Raw genomic sequence first — 21,711 nt, 5'->3', positions numbered from 1 at the left:
ACTCAAGACAGAGTCTTCTCAACATTGAAATGGGGGGGGCTTTCAGACAGGAGGAACGCTGCGATGCAGGCCGAGACCCGGTCTTATGCGATCTTGCAATGTGTTTAACTCGCAGGCCAGCCCCCGTCCAGTGGGGCTATGCCGTGGCCGACCTAGCGCGGAGCTGAGGTCTGTGCATGTTCGCTGACCAGATTGGGGTGACCACTGGATCTAGATTATGCAGCCTGTCACCCAGTTCTGCAGTTTATTGTAGATCTCACAGGAAAAAAAAGGAGAAAAAAAATCTATCTGAAAGAAAAAAATTGCCAGGAACAGAGATCCCAGCAAGGAACTAGGTCCTTACTCCTGACTAGGCAGAATAAAACTATAGTATAACAGAGAGAGGGAGTATACCTGGGACAGCCTATAGGCATAGTCAGGGCTTTTTTTCAGCAGGCACGCGGGTGAGCGCAGTCCCGGCACCTCTAGTACTGAATGTAATGACAAGGGGTGCTGGGGTGTGCTGGAGGAGCTATTGATGCTGACTGCTGGGGGATCTATTGTTGCTGGAGGGGATCTTTTTTGCATGTTGATCTATTGTTGCTGAGGACATCTGTTGTTTCTGTTTTCTGGGGGGTGCTTATGTTGCTGGAGAAGGGGGTCAATTGTTGCTTTTCTTCCGCTGTTGAGGGCGGGGTTTATTGATGCTTGCTGCTGGGAGATCTGTTGCATGATGCTCAAGGTCTATTGCTGGGCTGGGGTGGTATTTTTTTGCAGGGGTCCATTGTTGCTGGGGGACATTTATTGTTGCTGGGGGGGGGGGGGGTTTATGGTTGCCATACAAATTACTTAGCACCACAAAATGGTACTTGGCACTATATTCTCTAAAAGGGGCGGTACTGAGAGGCGGGTGGGGGGTGGAATCAAGAAACAGTGCTTGGAGGTGGGTAGGGGGCGGAGACAAAAATTGACTCAGAAAGGGGGAGTTCCAGCACCTATTCTCTGAGAAAAAAAGCCCTGGGCATACTCAAGTTCTTTATCTGCCTAGTGTCCTACTCCTGTAGGGGACAGTATAACCCAATGGTCAAGAGGATCAGGAGCTGTGTCTGTTAATGAACGAAAGAGAGCATTTTTCCTAGGACATGATTAAATGATGGAAGTCAGCAGAGCTTTATCTCTTTCACTATAAATTCCTTTGCCACATGCAACTTCCCATGCACAGTGAACAATCTATTTGCCTTATTAAATTATTAATCCCAACCTGCATGGTAACACACACCCACCGAGCATGCAAGAGGGAAAACAACTATATCAGTTATACAGAATGGTCTTTCCCCAACAATTTCTGCACCACTGAAGTTGTCATAATAAATTTACTTTATTATAATCACAAAATCATGTATCTGAAGGAGCACATATCAAAGAAAATCTAGATAATGTCCTGGATAAAGTAACTGGCGGAGAGAATATCCATGAGTAACATGGGAATTCAAAAATGTTAAAGTTGTCACGAGAACAGAAGGTGAGGAGAAATCTTCCAATGGGAACACCTGTTACAGTGATAACTGTCTAAGAGGGGAATTCTGCAAAACGTATAGAGATACGTTATAGGGGGGTATTAGGGCTTTATGCATAGTGTAACCTCAAAGATGACCAGACATCTGCTGGACCACTGCTGGTGGTACGATCGTAATTATTGCATACAATTATTGTCATAATCCAGTTGAGTCCAGTTATTTTTGAGGTTACATAATACATAAACCCTAATGAGGAAGGAGTTCCTGAACCCCCAAAACACACTGATTATCTTATTCCATTGATTATGTAATAAAAAACATTTTGGGCTTGATGCAGGTTCTTTACTGCTTCTTACATATACAAACTTTTATTCTTTTTTTGCAAAAAACTCAGTCCGACCACCTATTAAGGTTATACTACCCAACCTAGAATTTATTTAAACACAGCTGTACTAAGAACATTTTATATTCAAAAACACACATTACGTTAAATCAGCAAACAGAAGCAAACCATTAACACAACAGGAAGGGCCTTCTGTGGAAATCAACTTCCCTCAATGAGTCAATATTTGGGTCACATAGTTTTGATAGATTCTCAGATAATAGTATTAGATGGTAAGTGGTTCAGCCAGTTTACAGTAAAGAAGCCTTATCAGAAGTTTGTCTGTGTTAATTTTATATGGTATGATTTTCTCGTAAAGTACTCCTAAAAAACCAAGTCTACCCAAATTTGATATTTGAGGTTTTGATAGATGGTGGAGAGTTAAGCCACACATTTTTTTTTTTTTTATCTCTCTGGGACCTTATTTGTAAAATCTTTACATTAAGGCTCCATTCACACTAGTACGACTTGTCAGGCGACTTGTGTGCCCTCAAGTTGACCCAAGTCGCTTGTCATAACAAATGCAATGTAAATGAATGAGAGCCGTCTTAATATGCCCTACTGAAGTCGCTCCGACTTCAGAAAAGGGTCCTGTACTACTTCAAGGTGACTTGTATCCGACTTGTGCCAATAGACTTCAATGGGAGTCGCCTCTAAGTCGGATCCTTATCTTTTGTCAAGCGACTTGTTATCAGACTTTCCAGGAAGAAGAAGGAAAATTAGCCAGGCATTCCCCACATTGCAGCCATGCCTACAGTTCCTATATACCGTTATCTCTGCTTGGTCTGTGTGAGTGGCACTGGTGGACACAGATAAGTGGCACTGGTGGGCAGTGGCACTGGTGGACACTGATACGTGGCACTGATACGTGCCACTGATACATGGCACTGATGGACACTGATAAGTGGCACTGATACGTGGCACTGGTGGGCACTGATACGTGGCACTGGTGGACACTGATTCGTGGCACTGGTGGACACTGATTCATGGCACTGGTATGTGGCACTGGTGGACACTGATTCGTGGCACTGATACGTGGCAGTGATATGTGGCACTGGTGGATACTGATTCGTGGCACTGATTCATGGCACTGATATGTGGCACTGGTGGACACTGACTCGTGGCACTGATACGTGGCACTGGTGGACACTGATTCGTGGCACTGGTGGGCAGTGATACGTGGCACTGGTGGGCAGTGGCACTGGTGGACACATACATGGCACTGGTGGGCAGTGGCACTGGTGGACACTGATACGTGGCACTGGTGGGCAGTGGCACTGGTGGACACATACGTGGCACTGGTGGACACTGATACGTGGCACTGGTGGGCAGTGGCACTGGTGGACACATACGTGGCAATGGTGGGCAATGAGGAAATGAGTAAAAAAAAACAGAAAAAGGGGAATTAGGTCACAACACATCATATTCTGGTTGGCCAAATACAAAGTCGTCTATCATATAAGTCGCTTTAAATAATTCACAAGTCGCGCTGAAGTCGTGGTAAAGTCGTGGTAAAGTCACGGTAAAGTCGCGGTAAAAAGTCACTCCGTCATGGGGCGACTTATGGTCGCGGTAGTGTGAACCAAGTCTTAGAGTTCCCTGGTTTGCCCACCAGCTGTTCCCTTGATGAGGGGCCCCATCCACCATCCCTGCTGTATTTTTATTTTGTATATTATGGAGAATGTAAAAGGAGCTGGAACACACAAATGTGGGTGGGAATACCCAAAACTCCCAGGTGAACAAGAACAGAGCCAGGGATGATGACAGGGAGGTCTCACTGTTGGAGTAGCCAAGCCATTTATTAATAGCTAAACTATTACTTTTAGGTGGACTGGTACACAAGTTTTTTTTTTTTTTTAACCAGGTTATAAGGGGATTAAAGTTAAACTCCATCCAAAATTATTTTTTTTTAGATTTATCAATATAATGGGCCATACACACTATAAGATTTTCTGAAGACTTATTCCTTTAGACTTACCAAAACCATATAATATGAGGTCAAACCGAAACACTTTCAATTTGTATGCAATCTGGCAGGCCCTTGCACTACATATAAAAGGTAAATCTGAAGGAAATCTTACCACAAAAGTTGGGTAGTGTGTATCCAGCTTAAGAACTGAGCTGAATCTTTTTATTGAGTATGCATACAGCAATAAAACCACTTTTTTTGTAGAGCAAGAACAGTTTGGGCCTTGATGGGTTTTTATGGTTCTCTTATGTAAATTTTATTCATCTCCTGGGTCACCAACACCGAAAAAGAGGGGAAATCTTTACAGAAGGGCAGTAAATCCCTGGTAGAGGTTTACCACTCTATCCAAAAAAGTCTAAAGTTTTGGCTCAATTTCCACTTCAACACTAGAAGACTTACTTCAACAGAAGTGGAAATGGAAATTTTAATTTTTTATTCTGAAAAGGCCATATTTTAGGTAACAGGCTCTCTTTAGCCCTTTAGTAGGTCCTTGTGTGAACAGTGCTGTAAGCGAAGAAGTGAGCCAGATATAAAGACAGTGGGATGAGGATTCCAGGTAATCCCAACTACGTAGCTCCATTATTTAGATGTACTTTCCCTCATTTGAAACTAATCCCCTCTTTTCCTTTTTTCTTCTTCATCTGTCCCTTTATTTACTCTGATGTATAGACCTCTATAAAAAAAAAATATTTAACCACAAAAAGTGTAATACTTCCCCAAACCTTTAATCCAACCTTTAAATGATTGCACTTTTCATTTTAAAAATCCAATATAAAGGAAAATGTGTGGTGGATTCACATCTTTGCGATGTGCCAGTGCACATGCTTTGTTGGGCATTTTTATGCGTGGTGCTGTGTGTTGCAGTAGGGCAGCCCATTCATTTGAATGGGCTGCTTACTGCATTTAAAGAGGTTGTAAACCCACCTCACAAACTTTTACCTATAGGTAAGCCTATATTAAGGCTTACCTATAGGTGCTATAAATATCTCCCAAACTTGCACCGTTTAGGAGATATTTAGAGTGCATACTGCCGATGACGTCATCGGCGCAGGCGCTCTGAAGGAACGGCCACCCGTGCCGTTCCTTCAGAGCTCAGTGCCGTGAACGGCGGCTCCCGCGCGCAGGCCCGGGAGTGATGCAATCGCCCCCTGGCCAATCAGATGGCCGGAGGATGCGAACCCGGAAGCAGGACGGCCGGACATGTCGCCGTCCTGTCGCTGAGGTGGCGGCACGGTGGGGGCTTCGTTTTAAGGTAAGTACTACATAATGAGCTAGTATGCGATGCATACTAGCTCATTATGCCTTTCTCTTTACAGGGCTTTTTTTTTCTCGTTTTTTTTGGAGGACTTTACTTCCACTTTAAATCGTACCAAAGTAGTGCACGGCCTTTTCTTTTTTAAAATCATGCCGCATCAAAATGCATGATAATTTTGTCTCGCAATTTCTCATGCACCTTGTTAAGGCGCGGTTGACTGCCATTAAGAATAAATTGCGGTAAAAATTAAGCACATTTTTATAGGTGTGAATGAAGCCTAAACAATCATTTCTTGTGTATTCATTTTTGGGGGGTCATGTCAGTGGCTAGTCTTTGCATACATAATTTGTACTAAATAATAGGTATCATTTTTTAACATTTTAGAAAGCTGGGAGGTTTTCATGTAGATAAATGCAGCATGTTGCCAGTGGGACAGATGAAGGACAATTAAGCCCCTTTTCCACTGCAAGTACCGGCTCGGCTCTACTCGGCCCTGCTTGGCCCGGTTTGGTTTTCCACTGCATGGTACCGCATGGTACAGTGTTGGAACGGTTTGGTACGGTTTGGTATGGTTTGCTTTTCCACTAAAGTAGTACTAAAGTAAGTGGGTGGGATAACAACGATTCTCTGACCAATCAGTGGCTAGTAGTGACTGCATGCAAAGGATTGTGGGATATGGTACTGGTATGGTACCTCTTGGAACCACAATCGAGGTGGTACTGTTTTATGGCGGTTTTCCACTGCATGGAACCGAACGGTTTGGATCACTTTTGTGCTTTTCCACTGCTGGTACCGCATGGTACGGTGTAGGAACGGTTCGGTACGGTACGGTACGGCGGCGCTTTTCCACTTCATGGAACCGAACGTTACGGCTCTCTAAAACAGTACCACCTCGATTGTGGTTCCAAGAGGTACCATACCGGTACCATATCCCACAATCCTTTGCATGCAGTCACTACTAGCCACTGATTGGTCAGAGAATCATTGTTATCCCACCCACTTAACTTTAGTACTACTTTAGTGGAAAAGCAAAACATACCAAACCGTACCGAACCGTTCCAACACCGTACCATGCGTTACCAGCAGTGGAAAAGCAAACCGGGCCAAGCAGGGCCGAGTAGAGCCGAGCCGGTACTTGCAGTCGAAAAGTGCCAATAAAGAGCCATACCGTTCGCTTCCATGTTGTGGAAAAGGGCCGCCGTACCGTACCGAACCGTTCCAACACCATACCATGCGGTACCAGCAGTGGAAAAGCACAAAAGCGAGCCGAACCGTTCGGTTCCATGCAGTGGAAAAGCCCCATTAGATTTTATTATGGCAAGTGTAACTTACCAGTTTTCCTCAATAAAAAAATTGCAGTCGGTGACAACTAAAATTTAATAATGACTCATTGAAGAGTAACTCCACTTTTGTTAAGAAAAAAACCTTCCCCTCTGGGTGATCTATGTACATAGCAAGGGTTTTAACAAAGTTTGTTGGAGATTCCTACCTTTTGTTATTCTGAAGAAATCACTATTTGTTAAGTGAGTCTAATGGGAATGATTTCATAATTATCAACCAGCTGTGGCACTTGCAGGGCTCTAAAGAGGAAAATTGCTGGGACTGCATCCCTTTAGACGTGTTCCTATTTGGAGTATCTCACCAAAAATGACATTCTTGTTGCAGGAGATGCCAGAAATCTGACTTCTGGGAAAATCAGTGAGCCAATCACACAAGCAGGAAATGATGTTTCTGGAGGGCGTTCTGTACACATTCTGTGTACAGAACACATCCAGGTAGACATATCACATTGCATTTTACCCTAGAAGATGAGTTAGGGACACACCTATCGCTCCCTTAATTTTTTTTCCTGAGATCTGGTTGTATAGGTTTACATAAAGGTACACACAGAGTTCTTAATTTCCTGCTAAAGGGACCAAAACTTACAAAACATTTTTTTTTCATCAGAAAAAAGAAAAACAAAAAGCTGACACAAATAATATAAACCTAATTTTAAGAAATTAATGAAATTTGTGTTCTTCAAGGAATTTGCCTTTCAAGGACCAACTGGTCTATGGCACACCAATTTCTAACAAACTCTAAGTTATATAGATGCCTAGTTTATCATTGCAGGCCAAGTAAGAGCTCCGGGACTGATATTTGAGTTGTGAATAGGTAGGTCAGATATTGGGTTGGTGCCAAAGCTCAGCTTATCGTTAAATCTGACAGTGGCTTCTCCGCCCCTGCACCTTGCACCCCATGATCAGCTCTCCGGTGTACATTTTTTGGCAGGTGAACAATCACTCACTGTGTTTCTTTGAGCCTGTTCTCTGAGGATAGTCCTGCGATTTCTTCACATCTGGTTCTGAGTATGTTGAACCTAAACAAAAAGAAAACACCATTGTTGTCTGATGGGCTGGACTGTGCCAGGGATGGCGTAATAGGGACTGTGGAAAGTCTTGTACAGAATACAAAGGGTCACACAGTAAGTTAAGGCATGATCCCCCCCCCCCCCCCACACTGTAAATTATTGCAACAGTTATCTTCCAATATGTCTTAAATATGCGTGTCATTGTGTATTTAACTGACAAATCATGTTCCTAGTTTTCTTTATGGGCCATGCTTACTGCACAGGGATTTAGGTCTAAAGAGCAACAAGAATTGCATGAGCTACCAAAGGGTATAACATCTGTCAACTATATATGGTCTAGATCAGGGGTCTCCAAAAGTTCTAGACATGGGGACAATTACAGTGCCTTGCGAAAGTATTCGGCCCCCTTGAACTTTGCGACCTTTTGCCACATTTCAGGCTTCAAACATAAAGATATAAAACTGTAATTTTTTCTGAAGAATCAACAACAAGTGGGACACAATCATGAAGTGGAACGATATTTATTGGATATTTCAAACTTTGTTAACAAATAAAAAACTGAAAAAGTGGGCGTGCAAAATTATTCAGCCCCTTTACTTTCAGTGCAGCAAACTCTCTCCAGAAGTTCAGTGAGGATCTCTGAATGATCCAATGTTGACCTAAATTACTAATGATGATAAATAGAATCCACCTGTGTGTAATCAAGTCTCCATATAAATGCACCTGCACTGTGATAGTCTCAGAGGTCCGTTTAAAGCGCAGAGAGCATCATGAAGAACAAGGAACACACCAGGCAGGTCCGAGATACTGTTGTGGAGGAGTTTAAAGCTGGATTTGGATACAAAAAGATTTCCCAAGCTTTAAACATCCCAAGGAGAACTGTGCAAGCGATAATATTGAAATGGAAGGAGTATCAGACCACTCTCTAAACTTTCAGCTCATACAAGGAGAAAACTGATCAGAGATGCAGCCAAGAGGCCCATGATCACTCTGGATGAACTGCAGAGATCTACAGCTGAGGTGGGAGACTCTGTCCATAGGACAACAATCAGTCGTATACTGCACAAATCTGGCCTTTATGGAAGAGTGGCAAGAAGAAAGCCATTTCTTAAAGATATCCATAAAGTGTGTTGTTTAAAGTTTGCCACAAACCACCTGGGAGACACACCAAACATGTGGAAGAAGGTGCTCTGGTCAGATGAAACCAAAATCGAACTTTTTGGCAACAATGCAAAACGTTATGTTTGACGTAAAAGCAACACAGCTCATCACCCTGAACACACCATCCCCACTGTCAAACATGGTGGTGGCAGCATCGTGGTTTGGGCCTGCTTTTCTTCAGCAGGGACAGGGAAGATAGTTAAAATTGATGGGAAGATGGATGGAGCCAAATACAGGACCATTCTGGAAGAAAACCTGATGGAGTCTGCAAAAGACCTGAGGCTGGCACGGAGATTTGTCTTCCAGCAAGACAATGATCCAAAACATAAAGCAAAATCTACAATGGAATGGTTCACAAATAAACATATCCAGGTGTTAGAATGGCCAAGTCAAAGTCCAGACCTGAATCCAATCGAGAATCTGTGGAAAGAACTGAAAACTGCTGTTCACAAACGCTCTCCATCCAACCTCACTGAGCTCGAGCTGTTTTTGCAAGGAGGAATGGGCAAAAATTTCAGTCTCTCAATGTGCAAAACTGATAGAGACATACCCCAAGCGACTTACAGCTGTAATCGCAGAAAAAGGTGGCGCTACAAAGTATTAACTTAAGGGGGCTGAATAATTTTGCACTCCCAATTTTTCAGTTTTTTATTTGTTAAAAAAGTTTGAAATATCCAATAAATTTCATTCCACTTCATGATTGTGTCCCACTTGTTGTTGATTCTTCACAAAAAATGACAGTTTTATATCTTTATGTTTGAAGCCTGAAATGTGTGAAAAGGTTGCAAAGTTCAAGGAGGCCGAATACTTTCGCAAAGCTCTGTAACTGTCCTTCAGACTTTAGGGGGCCAGACTGTGGCCAGTGTTGGTGTCAGTGAAAGGAATAATGTCCCATCGTTGATATCAGTGAGAGGAATAGTGTCCCACTGTTGGTGTCAGTAGAAAAATAGTGCCTCATCATTGGTGTCAGTGGGAGGAACAATGCCCCAAGGGCCACATAAAGGCAAGCAAAAAGCCAAATCTGGCCCACGGATGGCAGTTTGCAGATCACTGGCCCGGAATGAGATGTTGGTGCAGGTGAGGGACCTTGCGGGTCTTGGACGGTGGGAGCAGCGGAAAGTATTTTGGACTCAAGTTCCACTTTAGAAGTCAGAAGGTTTACTACAGTTCAAGTTACATGAAACAATCTCTCCACCTATTTATTGGTTTTCACATTCATTTTTACTAAATGATCAAATGACACAGGGGGTGGAGATTTACAAAGGAACATTATCATTCAGGGGTGCCTAGGCAGCAGGATGCTGAAATTCAGCCCTGAAAACAGGACTGAGTTTACACTTAGGCTGAGTTCACACTGGCATTAAAAGCAGGCGTTTGAGGGGCATTAAAAACCAGCTCTTGGATCATACCAGGGCACATGCCCGCAACATGGGGGGGGGGGTGCTTTGGGATAGGAGAGGCTCTGTGCCCCTCCAACCCAAAGCACCTTGTCACCATGTTTACGGGGACAAGGGACTCTTCTTGACAACCCTGGTGGCTTATCGGAAACTGGAGGCCCCTTTAACAAATGGGCTCCTAGATCCCAGGCCCCCCTCTATATGAATGAGTATGGCACCCCACTCCATTTTCTTTTTTAATTTTGGTGTGTGGTACCCAAAGAGCCTGGTATGGACTGGGGGGGGGGGGGGATGGGGGGAACCCACGCAGTTTTTTTGTAAGCATTTTTTTTTTCTTTCAGCTGTTAGTGGGAAATCCGCTGACAGCTGATGACTAAACGGTTGTTAAGGATGTTGCGGTCAGATTCCCGGCCCACTCCTTAGCAACCAGCTATTGTAGGCATTTGTGGTGCAGCTTTAACAAGCTAAAAGTGCTTGTCAACCGAGCCTTAAATGTACATAGAGCGTTTATAATGCTCATCTAAAGCTTATCAACTGCACCTATTAACGTACATTAACACTATAGGAGCAGTTGATAAGCGTCAGTCCTTTGAGCAAGTGTGAAGGAGCCCTTCCAGCAGATATACGGTACCTGTCCAAAGGTGCAGACACTTACCTGTAGTGTATTGAATGGGGGTCACTGATAGATTGTTCCGGCAGTACAGTTTACTATTGTATACATCTGAAAAACAATGAGAGTGCTAGTCAGATTCCCTCCATTTTTTTATTCCACATTTAAAATTATTTTAAACCTGAATGAAATGAAAAATAAACAGAGCATATACTTCTATAGTAGGTAGCAGCCTCAGTCCAAAGCACTAAATGTGATTTCTGTCACTAGTCACTTCTGACAGGTTATCCCGACACCACAGAATCTTGGGAGACAGCCCTGCTCTCCCCACAACACACACAAGGTGAGTGACAGTCTCAGCTGTGCATGTATCCCTAATTAAACGGTGTAGAGGGGGATGTGTCCTTATCCTCCACTCATGTCTCAGATTACACTCAGCTCCCTGCTTTATGCTTTGCAGTGTATGATGCCAGATCCCTGCACCCTGCCTACTAGAGCTAAGGAAAAGCCTTTGATCAGTGTGTTTTAAAAGGCTGTAGAGAAGAGCACGGCAGCTAAACAGGTACAACTTATGTAGGAGGATTTGTTTAATCTCTATGACTTGTCAGTTTAGTGAGTATAGGTAAGAATTTACCAAAACTTTAAAGTGTATCTAACCCTAAAATTTAAAACCTAATATAGTGCAGCTTGCAAGCCCTCAAATGAGGTGGCTGCCCTGATTTTCTTTTTTTACTTTAAAGCCTCGTACACACGCAACGAATTTCCGCCGACCGGTCGTCCGTCTTTTGTCCAGAGTCGTGTCTGTTGGTTGGAATGTGCTCTAGACTGCACACGAATTTTCCCGCAAGACAGAATTCTACTTTAGAAGTGATGTCATGTGTTGGATTGCTTTGTATGTGTTCTTTCATCTCTGAGCATGCCTAGTCTTGCTCATAAGATTTTTCCCCATCAAAATCTGTACTAATGAGACGAAAATCGGACGTGTTTTGACGATCGACAAAAATTTTATAGCCTACACACCAGGATTTTTTCAGCCGAAAAGTCGGAGTCGGTTGTCGGAAGCATCATACTAACAAGCCGAAAATCGGCAGATCGGTCGTCGGACGAAAATTCCCGGCCAAATTTCCACTCGTGTGTACGGGCCTTAACTTTATTATTCAATAATTTTTATTGAAAAGAATGCAATAAAAACACTGATTAGGATAGAAACACTTGCACTGTCTGATCTTCATCATAACAGTTACAAATCAAGGTTTACAAGACCTACCTAAGACTTATGCATATGTTTCAGCGTGTAAAAATAATGGATTTTGGAATGTTTTTTCTATCACAACAATTTTTTTTTTTTAACAAAATGCTAACAGATACGACCTTGAGGCTACCGAAAGTTCAAACACGTCTTTAACATAGAGATAAATGAGATACAAAAAATCCAAACATTGAAGTGGTACCATAAGTGAAATACAGAGTACAGTATGAGCATTGCCCCATTAAGAGATAATGGTTACATTTCAAAAATGGTCATTCTAAATCATAAGACCTACAAATTTACTGATTAATCTCCCTGGCGGTATGATTCTTTCGGATTTTAGGTGCTGAAAGCGGTACCATTATTTTGCATGTAATTCTTAAGAATGAGCAGCCCAAACCAACTATTTACATATGATTTTTTTTTTACTGTGCGTTCTTCTTTATAACATCTCGGGTATGATAAAGTTTGAAACACAAAATCATAAATTATAATATAATAAATAACTATAAAAAAGTAAAAGTATGTATGTATGCATACATATATATATATATATATATATATATATATATACTGTGTATATATGTGTATATATACGTATATACATATATATATATATATATATATATATATATATATATATATATATATATGTGTGTGTATGTATATATATATATATATATTTATGTGTGTATATATATATATATATATATATATATATATATATATATATATATATATATATATATATATATATGTGTGTGTGTGTGTATATATATATATATATATATATATATATATATATATACATATTTATATATATATAGGTATATATACACACATATATATATATATATATAGGAAAGGGCACTGGGGGGCAAACTAATGTGATTTTTTTTTATTTTGCATTGTATCAGTGTGTTTGGTGTGTATTACATTTGAATTTGCCGCCGGTTCCACCCCCCTGCGAACGTCACGTCGCAGGAGACGGAAGTCGGGGCACGGAGAGGATCGGGAGGAAGATTCGCCGCTAGACACCGCTGGGATACATCGCTGGATCCCGGTGACAAGGTAAGTAACCCCCCTTTCAGGATCCAGCGATGCTTCTGGAGGTACCCCGAGTGTGGCTCGGTTTACCGCTTTTGGCTCTGAAATGTAACCCCGAGCCACGCTCGGGAATACCGCTAAGACGGTTAAAGTCTAAGGAGTCGGTGGGCTAGTAGATTTGAAGAAGGGATTTTTATTATCTAAATTTGTGTGTTATCCCTTGATATGCTAGGGCCAACAATATGGGTCTTATTAGGAGAGAGTGAACAATACACATAGGGTAGAGTAACAAGGTAAGTAAATGGAAAAAGATAAAAAGAAGAAAGGAAAAGAAGATATGAGTCAGAAAATAAGGGGAAGGGGAAGGGCAAGGAGGGGGAGGGGGGGTAGGGGAAGGGAGAGTAATGGGTTGAGAATACCCCACAGGCTTTTCACTAAACTAACTATTGTGGACTGTACATGGTTATGGGAACCTATTAATAAAAATGATGGTAAAACACATGTATAGCCTTTTGTGCTATGGAAAGGTGAGAGTGGGGTATATTCTCATGAAAGAGGGTTCGATCATTGTATAGATAAGCCTTTCTCAACTTTCTCACCCCAGAGGAACCCCTAAAACATCCCTCAAGCCTTAAGAAAGCTCTACTTAAATCAATTCATCTGGAGCAAAGGTAATAATGCCTCATACCTTGGTAATCCTTACAAAATGCCACCCTTACAGATGGCCAAAAAGATCATTGCTATCATGCTATTGGCTTTGCCAAATGGTGTTGACCTTGGTACTATGTATGCACCATCAAATGGGAAGCCAATCACCCACAGCTAAAGGAACCGCTAGCAACCTCTGGGAGAACCCTGGATGAGAATGACTGGGATAGATGCTACCACAAAATATGTACTATGGAATGCAGAAACTGAGTGAAGAGTAAAAGGATATAAAAGAAGAGACTAGGCGAGAGGGAAAGGGGGAGGATAGGGATGTGGGGGAAAAAAAAAAAAGAAGAGAGAGGGGAAGGGAGGAGGAAGGGTTAGCAAAGATGGGGAATTCATTGGAGGGGTTTGGGGAGGGGAATAAACCCCATCCTTAAGGGCAATCTGACTAACCTTTCACTTCAAAGACCCAAAGCTTTGGTATGAGATTGGGGATAAGTTACCCAAAGGGACCAGAGTTTAAGAAACTTGCTATAGTATCAGACAAGAGAGCTATCAGATTTTTATTTATCGCGGTCCTATTCAGGCAGGTTTACCGGGAACTTCCAAGAGCAGGTAATGGTTTGTTCAGTGATATTATGAATAAAGCCATTTTATCCGACAACAGGTTTTGGGACATTTTATATAGTTTATATAACAGGGCCTCCATTGGGTCTTTATAGAATTTTTCCCCTTAAAGCGGAGTTCCAGCCTCACACACTCACCTGTCCAACGGTCCAGCGATGCGGCCACCCGAAGCCTCGCTCTTCTCCCTCGCCGGCATCACTGGTGTGGGCACCCGGCTGTGACAGTTTGCAGCTTCACAGCCGGGTACGCACTGCGCATGCGCGAGTTGCGCTACGTGTCGTGATTGGCCGGCAATCTTCTGGGACCTCTGACATGTCCCAGAAGATTGCAGGGAGGGAGGGGGAGAGGAGAACTTCCGCTAAGGGCGCCGCGGCGCTCCGATCGGAAGTGGGAGCGGGTACCTGTCAAAACTAGGTACCCGCTCCCCCCAAAAAAAATGACATGCCAAATGTGGCATGTCAGGGGGTTAGAACTACCTAAAGCGGAAGTTCTACTTTTGGGTGGAACTCTGCTTTAATTTTTACCTGGTCCTTCTTGCAAATAACACATTTCCTGTCCTAGGATGACTACACCCACTCCTCCACTGTGTCTATGGAGGCAGTTATGATTGTCGTCCAGGCTGGACTTTAAACATGTTTTCCTCTCCTCACCTCCATTACATTACATGGGTGGGTGATGAAATCAGTAGTTTACACAAAAAAAACAGATTGTTTTTAGCTTCCGCTCACAGGAAGTGACAAGGACACTTCATTTTTGGCAAGATCAACGGGTGTTTTCTGTACTTGCTGAACATATTCTTAGCTTAATAAGTGAGAGTTAAAGCAATCACCATATTCTTGGATATAACAGAGATACTCATAAGACCATATAATTAAACATTGGCTGCTCTTCACTTACCGTCATAGCAGGCTTCATACAAGTACCCACTTTCCTTCCAGGGAGTGACTGAACTGTGATCTGTGGACAACATATGCTTAAAATAAAGACTCACTAGTTAAAGTAAAAAAGTAGAGTAGTAGTAGTAGAAGTATAATTTTAAAATAGCATTGTATCTTTGCTGTTGAATGCTGCCTGTATGTACTGTACCTTAACTGCTTCAACTTTCAAACCGGTATACCCCTTGTGACGGTACTCACCGTCACTGGGAGTGAAAGACAGATACTTAATGGACACTGAGAATATGGTTTGGATTGCTTCAAATGGGTTCTGTGTTTACACTTATGATAATGTGTATTGAACTTCAATGTCAGAGACAGGCTCTCCCTATTGTCTGTGTATTGAGGTGTGATGTGGATTCTGTTAAGCCTGTCTGTCCCATTGTTAATTGTTAATGAACTCACATATTGTTTCTGTCCAGATGACTAGATAATTAGTTCAGGTTAATTCTATTTCTGTATACAATTTCACCTGCATATGATAATGTAATCAGGCAACCCCTGACCTAATGGGGTAATTTGATCAGGAGGGGGATGTCCATGCTGTATATAAAATGTGTGAGAATGTTCAATGAAGGATAAGGTTCCATTACACTCTAAGTTGTCATCTAGCTTTGTATGGGGGGCGGCTGGAATATTTGATATCTATGTTTAAGACTGAAGGAAGCCGTATACTGACAGAAGCCCACAAGCACAGTGTGGGTCACGGTTCCGTTACACCCCTTATGGGCCTTTTTTACATTTCCACTGTTTATTTTGCATTAACTTTGTAATTAATTTAGATGATAAGTAATACATTCATTATTTATTGGTGGACAAACTAGGCTTTCTATTGGCAATATTGTCTTGCAAAAATTATTTTATTTCCTATGTAATCTACAGAAAATAAAAACAAATTGTTTTTAAAGTACATTTTTTGTGTTAGATATTTTAAAAAGTAGGTAGTGTAAATTTTATTTTATTTTATACAATATTGTGATCTATATGACACTAGATTATATTTCTGATACAAATATGCCAACGTTTTTTTTTGCAGATGAACATTTTCTTTTATGCCACAAAAGTAATCAGAAATGAAAACAAATTGTAATGACAAAAAAATTAATAAAAAACTCAGCAAAAAATAACAGTTAAGTGGAGGAGGAGGAGAGAAAGGAGTAGAATATGGCTTATTGGGTTTAACTACGGGTTCATAAAGAGTTAAATAGAAATTCATTTTATTTTTTTAAATATATGAATGAAATACTAAAATGATGAAACAAAACATTTTTAAATTGAATTTACAAAATGTCTTTTGCAGTTTGACAGCAACTCTTCCTGTGTAATACAAAGCATAATATTTTAGATTTTTTTCTGTTTAGATTATCGTGAGAATATGCATTTTGACGGCTTCTGAAGAAGTGGATCAAGTCCATGAAACGCATCGGGATACAAGGAATCAACTGTTTTTGATACAATGTTTTGCTTTATCACATTGATGTATTACAGTTGGATATTCTATGATATTTCATGGATCAATATGGAAAATCCATTTTATGATTATTGATATCAAATAACTGGTGTTTTTAGATATATGTTGTGCCTCAAAAGTCCAATTTCAGTGCATTTTTACTTTGCTTGATAGTATAGAGGGATGTGGCAATATTCCTTTTAATAGTTTCATTACAAATACAAAGCAATTACTGGCTGTCAATATGACAGCCGGTAATTGCCAGTAATAGAGGTAGGGGAAAAAAACAGCAAAGGGAGAAGAGTGGGCACAAGAAATGTGTCCTAAATCTTTGTTGAAGCTTTTTAAGATATAGCTATGTTCAATATTCTCAAATAATTAAATAAATATTTGTATTTGGGTGTTATAACATTTTTTTGTTAAAGTGTAATGGTAATGAGGTGTTAAACCTCTGTAAGATTCTTATTGCTGGCTGTGTCCCCACTGAAAAGATTCACCTGCTCCACTTTCCACTGAAAGTGCAGGAAAATCCAAAATTTTGAGTTGTCAGTGGAACAGAAATAGAGGGAAAATCTTCCAATTGGGATACTCATTGTGTCTAAAAAAAAGCATTTCCATCACTTTGGAGAGATTTCCTTACTTCCTGTTAAGTTGATGGAAATGAAAGTGGAGGGAAACCTACCACAATGGTACACAAAGTAGAATCCTGCCTTTATCTGGAGTATCCCTAGTTAAATTTAGTGTTGTTTTTAAAGCTAGACTGTAACCAGACTGAGCTTTGTTTACATTTTCTGGGCCCTGTAGTTTTCCCATAAGCTCTGTATATTGATTATTTCTGTCTGCTGCTGCTGAGTTGCCTCCAATTGATAGTGTGAAAGGTAACAACATAAGAGTTATAGATATTTACGTATCTACCCTAGCCAATCACTGAGGGTTTGGTCCAATGGTAGGGGCTGACTGGCAACTTCTGGCCCAGGGGGCAAATACAAACCAGAGGCCCATGGTGCAGCGATTCATCCCCCCTCCCATTCTCCCTCTTTCCGGCCTCCTCCTGTCCCCCCATTCCAGGCTGAAACCCTGCTCCAGGTACTCTCTACTCCCCGGCTGAACCTGGGTTCCTGACCTGGCCAGCAGGGAGTTGTTGGGGGGAGCAGGGACAGCTCGGTTAGGGCTGGAGGAGAGTCCCCAGTGGGGCATGGAACCAGCCTCTGCTCAGACACCGTTTACACCATCCATGCTGGGGGGGGGGGGGGGCTGCACTTGGTCCTTGTCTTCAACCCCCACTTAGTAGGTCAAGCAGCAGGGATTTTTACCTCTCTTCACCAGAAAACTTTAGGCATGTCTGGCAGAAGCGGTGCAGCCTTTTTACAGGGCATCAAAGCGGCCCAGGGGGCAATTGCCCCCCTGCCCCCTGGCCCAGTCCTCCCCTGTCCAGTGGTGTAGGCTGAAGGAATGTGATACATTTGTGGTGCATAATTTCCAGGTGGTCTTTCTCTTCTAAACCTTGCCCCAGCAGGAGCTTGTGCCTAAGGCCCAGGGAATTTTAGCTGTCCTGCTGGAGCCTATGATAAATTCTGGATTGGGTATTAAGGAGTGCCTTGTACAAAAATTAATTTGACTCCGAAGTCGTATCGTATGAGGAAAATGTTCATGTTTGTCCCTTCTGCTTATTTTGGATGAACTATCGTGATCGGCTCTCAAAAGCTGTGTACTAATAATCAGATTATCGTACGATTGCTTCTAAAGCTGTATTTTTCAGTCAATTTTCTGATCGTGTGTACTAGGCTTAAGCCTCAGCAGCAACAGTAACTGCTACTTAACCACTTGCCGACTGCCGCACAACTATTTACGTCGGCAGTCAGCCCCTCACAGGCAAAGTGACGTAGGGCTACATCGCTAGCCTGTAAGGGTTTTGGGAGCGAGCGCGCGCCGCCGGGTGCGCGCTCCCACTCGGTCACGGACCCCCCCCCCCGTGCGTGTGCCCGGCGGACCCGATGTCCGCCGGGCACTGGCGATCGTCCGTGACAGCGGGAGAAAGGCAGGCGGCTAGTGTAAACAAAGCCACCTGTCAGTCTCCCCTGTCTAAGAATGGTGATCAAACGGTTCTACTATGTAGGACCGTTGATCACTGTTCTTACACATCAAGCCACAGCCAATCACAGTTAGAAACACGCCCCTAGGACACACTTAACCCCTCCCTCTCCAATACAGTTAACTCCTTCACTGCCAGTGTAATTTTTACAGTAACAGTGCATATGTATAGCACTGATTACTGTAGTAATGTCACTGGTAACCCCAAAAGTGTCAAAAATGTCAGTCAAGGGTCCGATCTGTCCGCCCCAATGTCGCAGTCCCGCAAAAAAAATCACAGATCGCCGCCATTACGTGTTAAAAAAAAAAACAACAAAAATGACAAAAATCTTTCCCTTTGTTAGTAAACGCAATAACTTTTGCGCAAACCAATCAAAATACGCTTTTTGCGATTTTTTTACCAAACATATGGTAAAAAAAAAAATTGGCCTAAAATGTTAAAAAATTTTGATTTTTAAAATTTTTTTTGGGAATTTCATATAAAAAATGTGAAAAATATTGTTATTTTTGCAAAATTGGAGCTATTTTTTTGTTTATAGCGCATGATCAAAAAATCTCACAGGTGATCAAATACCACCAAAAGAAAGCTCTGTTTGTGGGAAAAAAAGGACGCCAAATTCGTTTAGGTACAGCGTCACACGACCGCGCAATTGTCCGTTAAAGTCACGCAGTGCCGAATCGCAAAATAGGCCCTGGTCAGGAAGGGGGTAAAATCTTCCGGGGCTTAAGTGGTTAAAGACACGGCCAATTTTGGGTATCCTGTGCCTCTAATTCTATCTCCAAATTTTATTGGGAAAATACAAGCATTAAAAGATTAAGGTGGCCCAACTTTTTTCCCCAAAAGAAGCCAAGAACTCTGCCCTGAGATAGAAATAATAGATTGCAATACCACTTGGGGGTCATTCTCAAAAATCCCAAGAGGAAGAGTACCACATAAAAGCAATGTTGTGCCAATTTCTATAAATAAAACATAACTATACCTGGTTGTTCTGTCTTGATGACAACGTTGAGAGACTGTAGAACTTGGTTTCCATAATTACCTATAAGAAGGAAATTGACACATAATTTAGGTATGCAACGGAGATACGAATGACTGGAAATGATGCAACGATTAGCTGGTAAAGGACCAATATTACAGGTCTGGGTGGATGCTGGTGTGTTGAAGTGTACCTAAACTCTACATTCATCAATTAGGCAGGCATTAGGCTTGAGGAGATTGGCTATATGCATTCCAGGCATATCAAAACAAAAGATGTGCAAGAGCTTACAGTTCATTCTCCTTACAAAACAGCCATAGCCTGAGTAGAAAAGCTTGTCTCCTGCCAGCATGCTGCAAAGAACCAGTGTTAATTTTGGCAGCAAATTTCAATTTAGTTTTAGTCTTAGTCTTAGGACTAAAATGGCATTTTAGTTTTAGTCCTATTTTAGTCTTCTGCAAGTGTTTTAGTTTTAGTCATATTTAGTCGACTAAAACTCCAGTATATTTTAGTCGACTAAAACGCCCTACATTTTAGTCGACTAAAACTCATTTTAGTCATCTATAATCGAATGGGTGTAGTTCAATTGTAATTTGTAATGCATTATTTAAGCATTTCTCTACAATTTCCAAACTCATTATATACTACTGCTGGTCCTGGAGTAAAAAATCGAATATGTTATTATTTACGCTTTGAGCATGCACCAGTGTTAATTTTTGGCAGCAAATTTCGATTTATTTTTAGTTATAGTCTTTTGACTAAAATGCCATTTTAGTTTTAGTCGTATTTTAGTCTTAAGACTAAAATGCCATTTTAGTTTTAGTCGTATTTTAGTCATCTGAATTGTGTTAGTCGACGAAAACGTTTTAGTCGGTTTTAGTCGACGAAATTAACACTGCAAAGAACGTTCCTTGTTCTATGTGTGTACATAGCATTCTCTCTGCAGAGGTCCAACATGTCCTTGCTAGGTCAGTGCTAGAGCTCTCTAATTAGCAGGGAGCATGCGCTTTGCTGATTGGACAACTCTGACTTAGAACAGCATGTGTCAGCAGAGAGACCACTGCAGAAAATTATCTTCTATTGCATGGACATTTATCTAAGACTTTTATGGGAAACCTGACAGGGTGATATTAAAGGTCAGCAATAGAGAAAGTATTACAATATTTTTTGGATTTAGAGACCAACAATGGCAGAAAAGTTCCTATCTTCCCCTAGCTGCCTGTTAGCCCAATGAATCTCCTTGAATATTCATGACACCACAATGGTCTGAGCTTGTACAGCCTGGGGACTATACTTCACCACAATGTGACAGCTCTCTTTAGGTTTTAGGGAATTATTTTCTTTAATACAAGAAACCTAGTGGATGCTGCTCCTTTTAATCACTAACTGTTGGTACAGTAAAATCTTGGATTGAGAGAAACTTGGTTTGAGAGCCTTTTGCAAGACAAGCAAAATTTTTATATAAATTTTGACTTGATAAACACGCAATGTCTTGATATACAAGTAGTGTCATGTCACTACTGAGTAAAAAAGAAGAGAGGCGTCTCTAAGTGTAGCAACATGGTTACATTTAATAGAGGTACAACATTTAGCAACTCACATAGTGGAGAATTAATCACTTGCCGAAGTACTACGTCACTTTGCCTGTAACATGTCCGTGCGTGTGACCGGTGGACCCGATATCCACCGGTCACTCGCGATCTCCCAGTGGAGAGGGAGAAAGGCAGACGGCTGATGTAAACAAAGCCGCCTGTCATTCTCCCTGATCTAATGCAGAGATCATACGATCCTGTTATGTAGGATCGTATGTCTCTGTGGTTACATCACTAGCCACACCCCTTTACAGTAAGGAGCACGCCCCTAGGGACACACTTAACCCCTTGATCACTAATAAAGTTAACCCCTTCCCTGCCAGTGTCATTTTTACAGTAACAGTGCATATGTATAGCACTGATTACTGTAGTAATGTCACTGGTAACCCCAAAAGTCTCAAAAATGTCAGTCAAGGGTCCGATCTGTCCACCGCAATGTCGCAGTCCCGCAAAAAAAAATCACAGATCGTCG

At 41.6% G+C, this 21,711-nt stretch overlaps 1 protein-coding gene across 2 annotated transcripts in view; it reads right to left on the bottom strand.

Moving 5' to 3' along the window:
* The window catches only part of EHF (ETS homologous factor), a 132,750-nt gene that overhangs the window by 12,944 nt on the left and 98,095 nt on the right, over positions 1-21,711 (bottom strand). For both annotated transcript variants that reach the window (XM_082269700.1, XM_082269699.1), the window contains exons 5-8: positions 19,651-19,710; positions 15,092-15,151; positions 10,666-10,731; positions 7,390-7,461 (exon numbers count right to left, since the gene is read on the bottom strand). In XM_082269700.1, coding sequence (XP_082125826.1) covers positions 7,390-7,461; positions 10,666-10,731; positions 15,092-15,151; positions 19,651-19,710 — 258 coding nt within the window. The remainder of the gene's footprint in view (positions 1-7,389; positions 7,462-10,665; positions 10,732-15,091; positions 15,152-19,650; positions 19,711-21,711) is intronic.

The sequence above is a fragment of the Pelophylax lessonae genome (genome assembly GCF_965119305.1).
Source record: "Pelophylax lessonae genome assembly, chromosome: 10".
Taxonomy (NCBI): Eukaryota; Metazoa; Chordata; class Amphibia; order Anura; family Ranidae; genus Pelophylax; species Pelophylax lessonae.
Note: the sequence above shows the minus strand (reverse complement) of the source record. Positions and strands in the feature narration are given on the sequence as shown.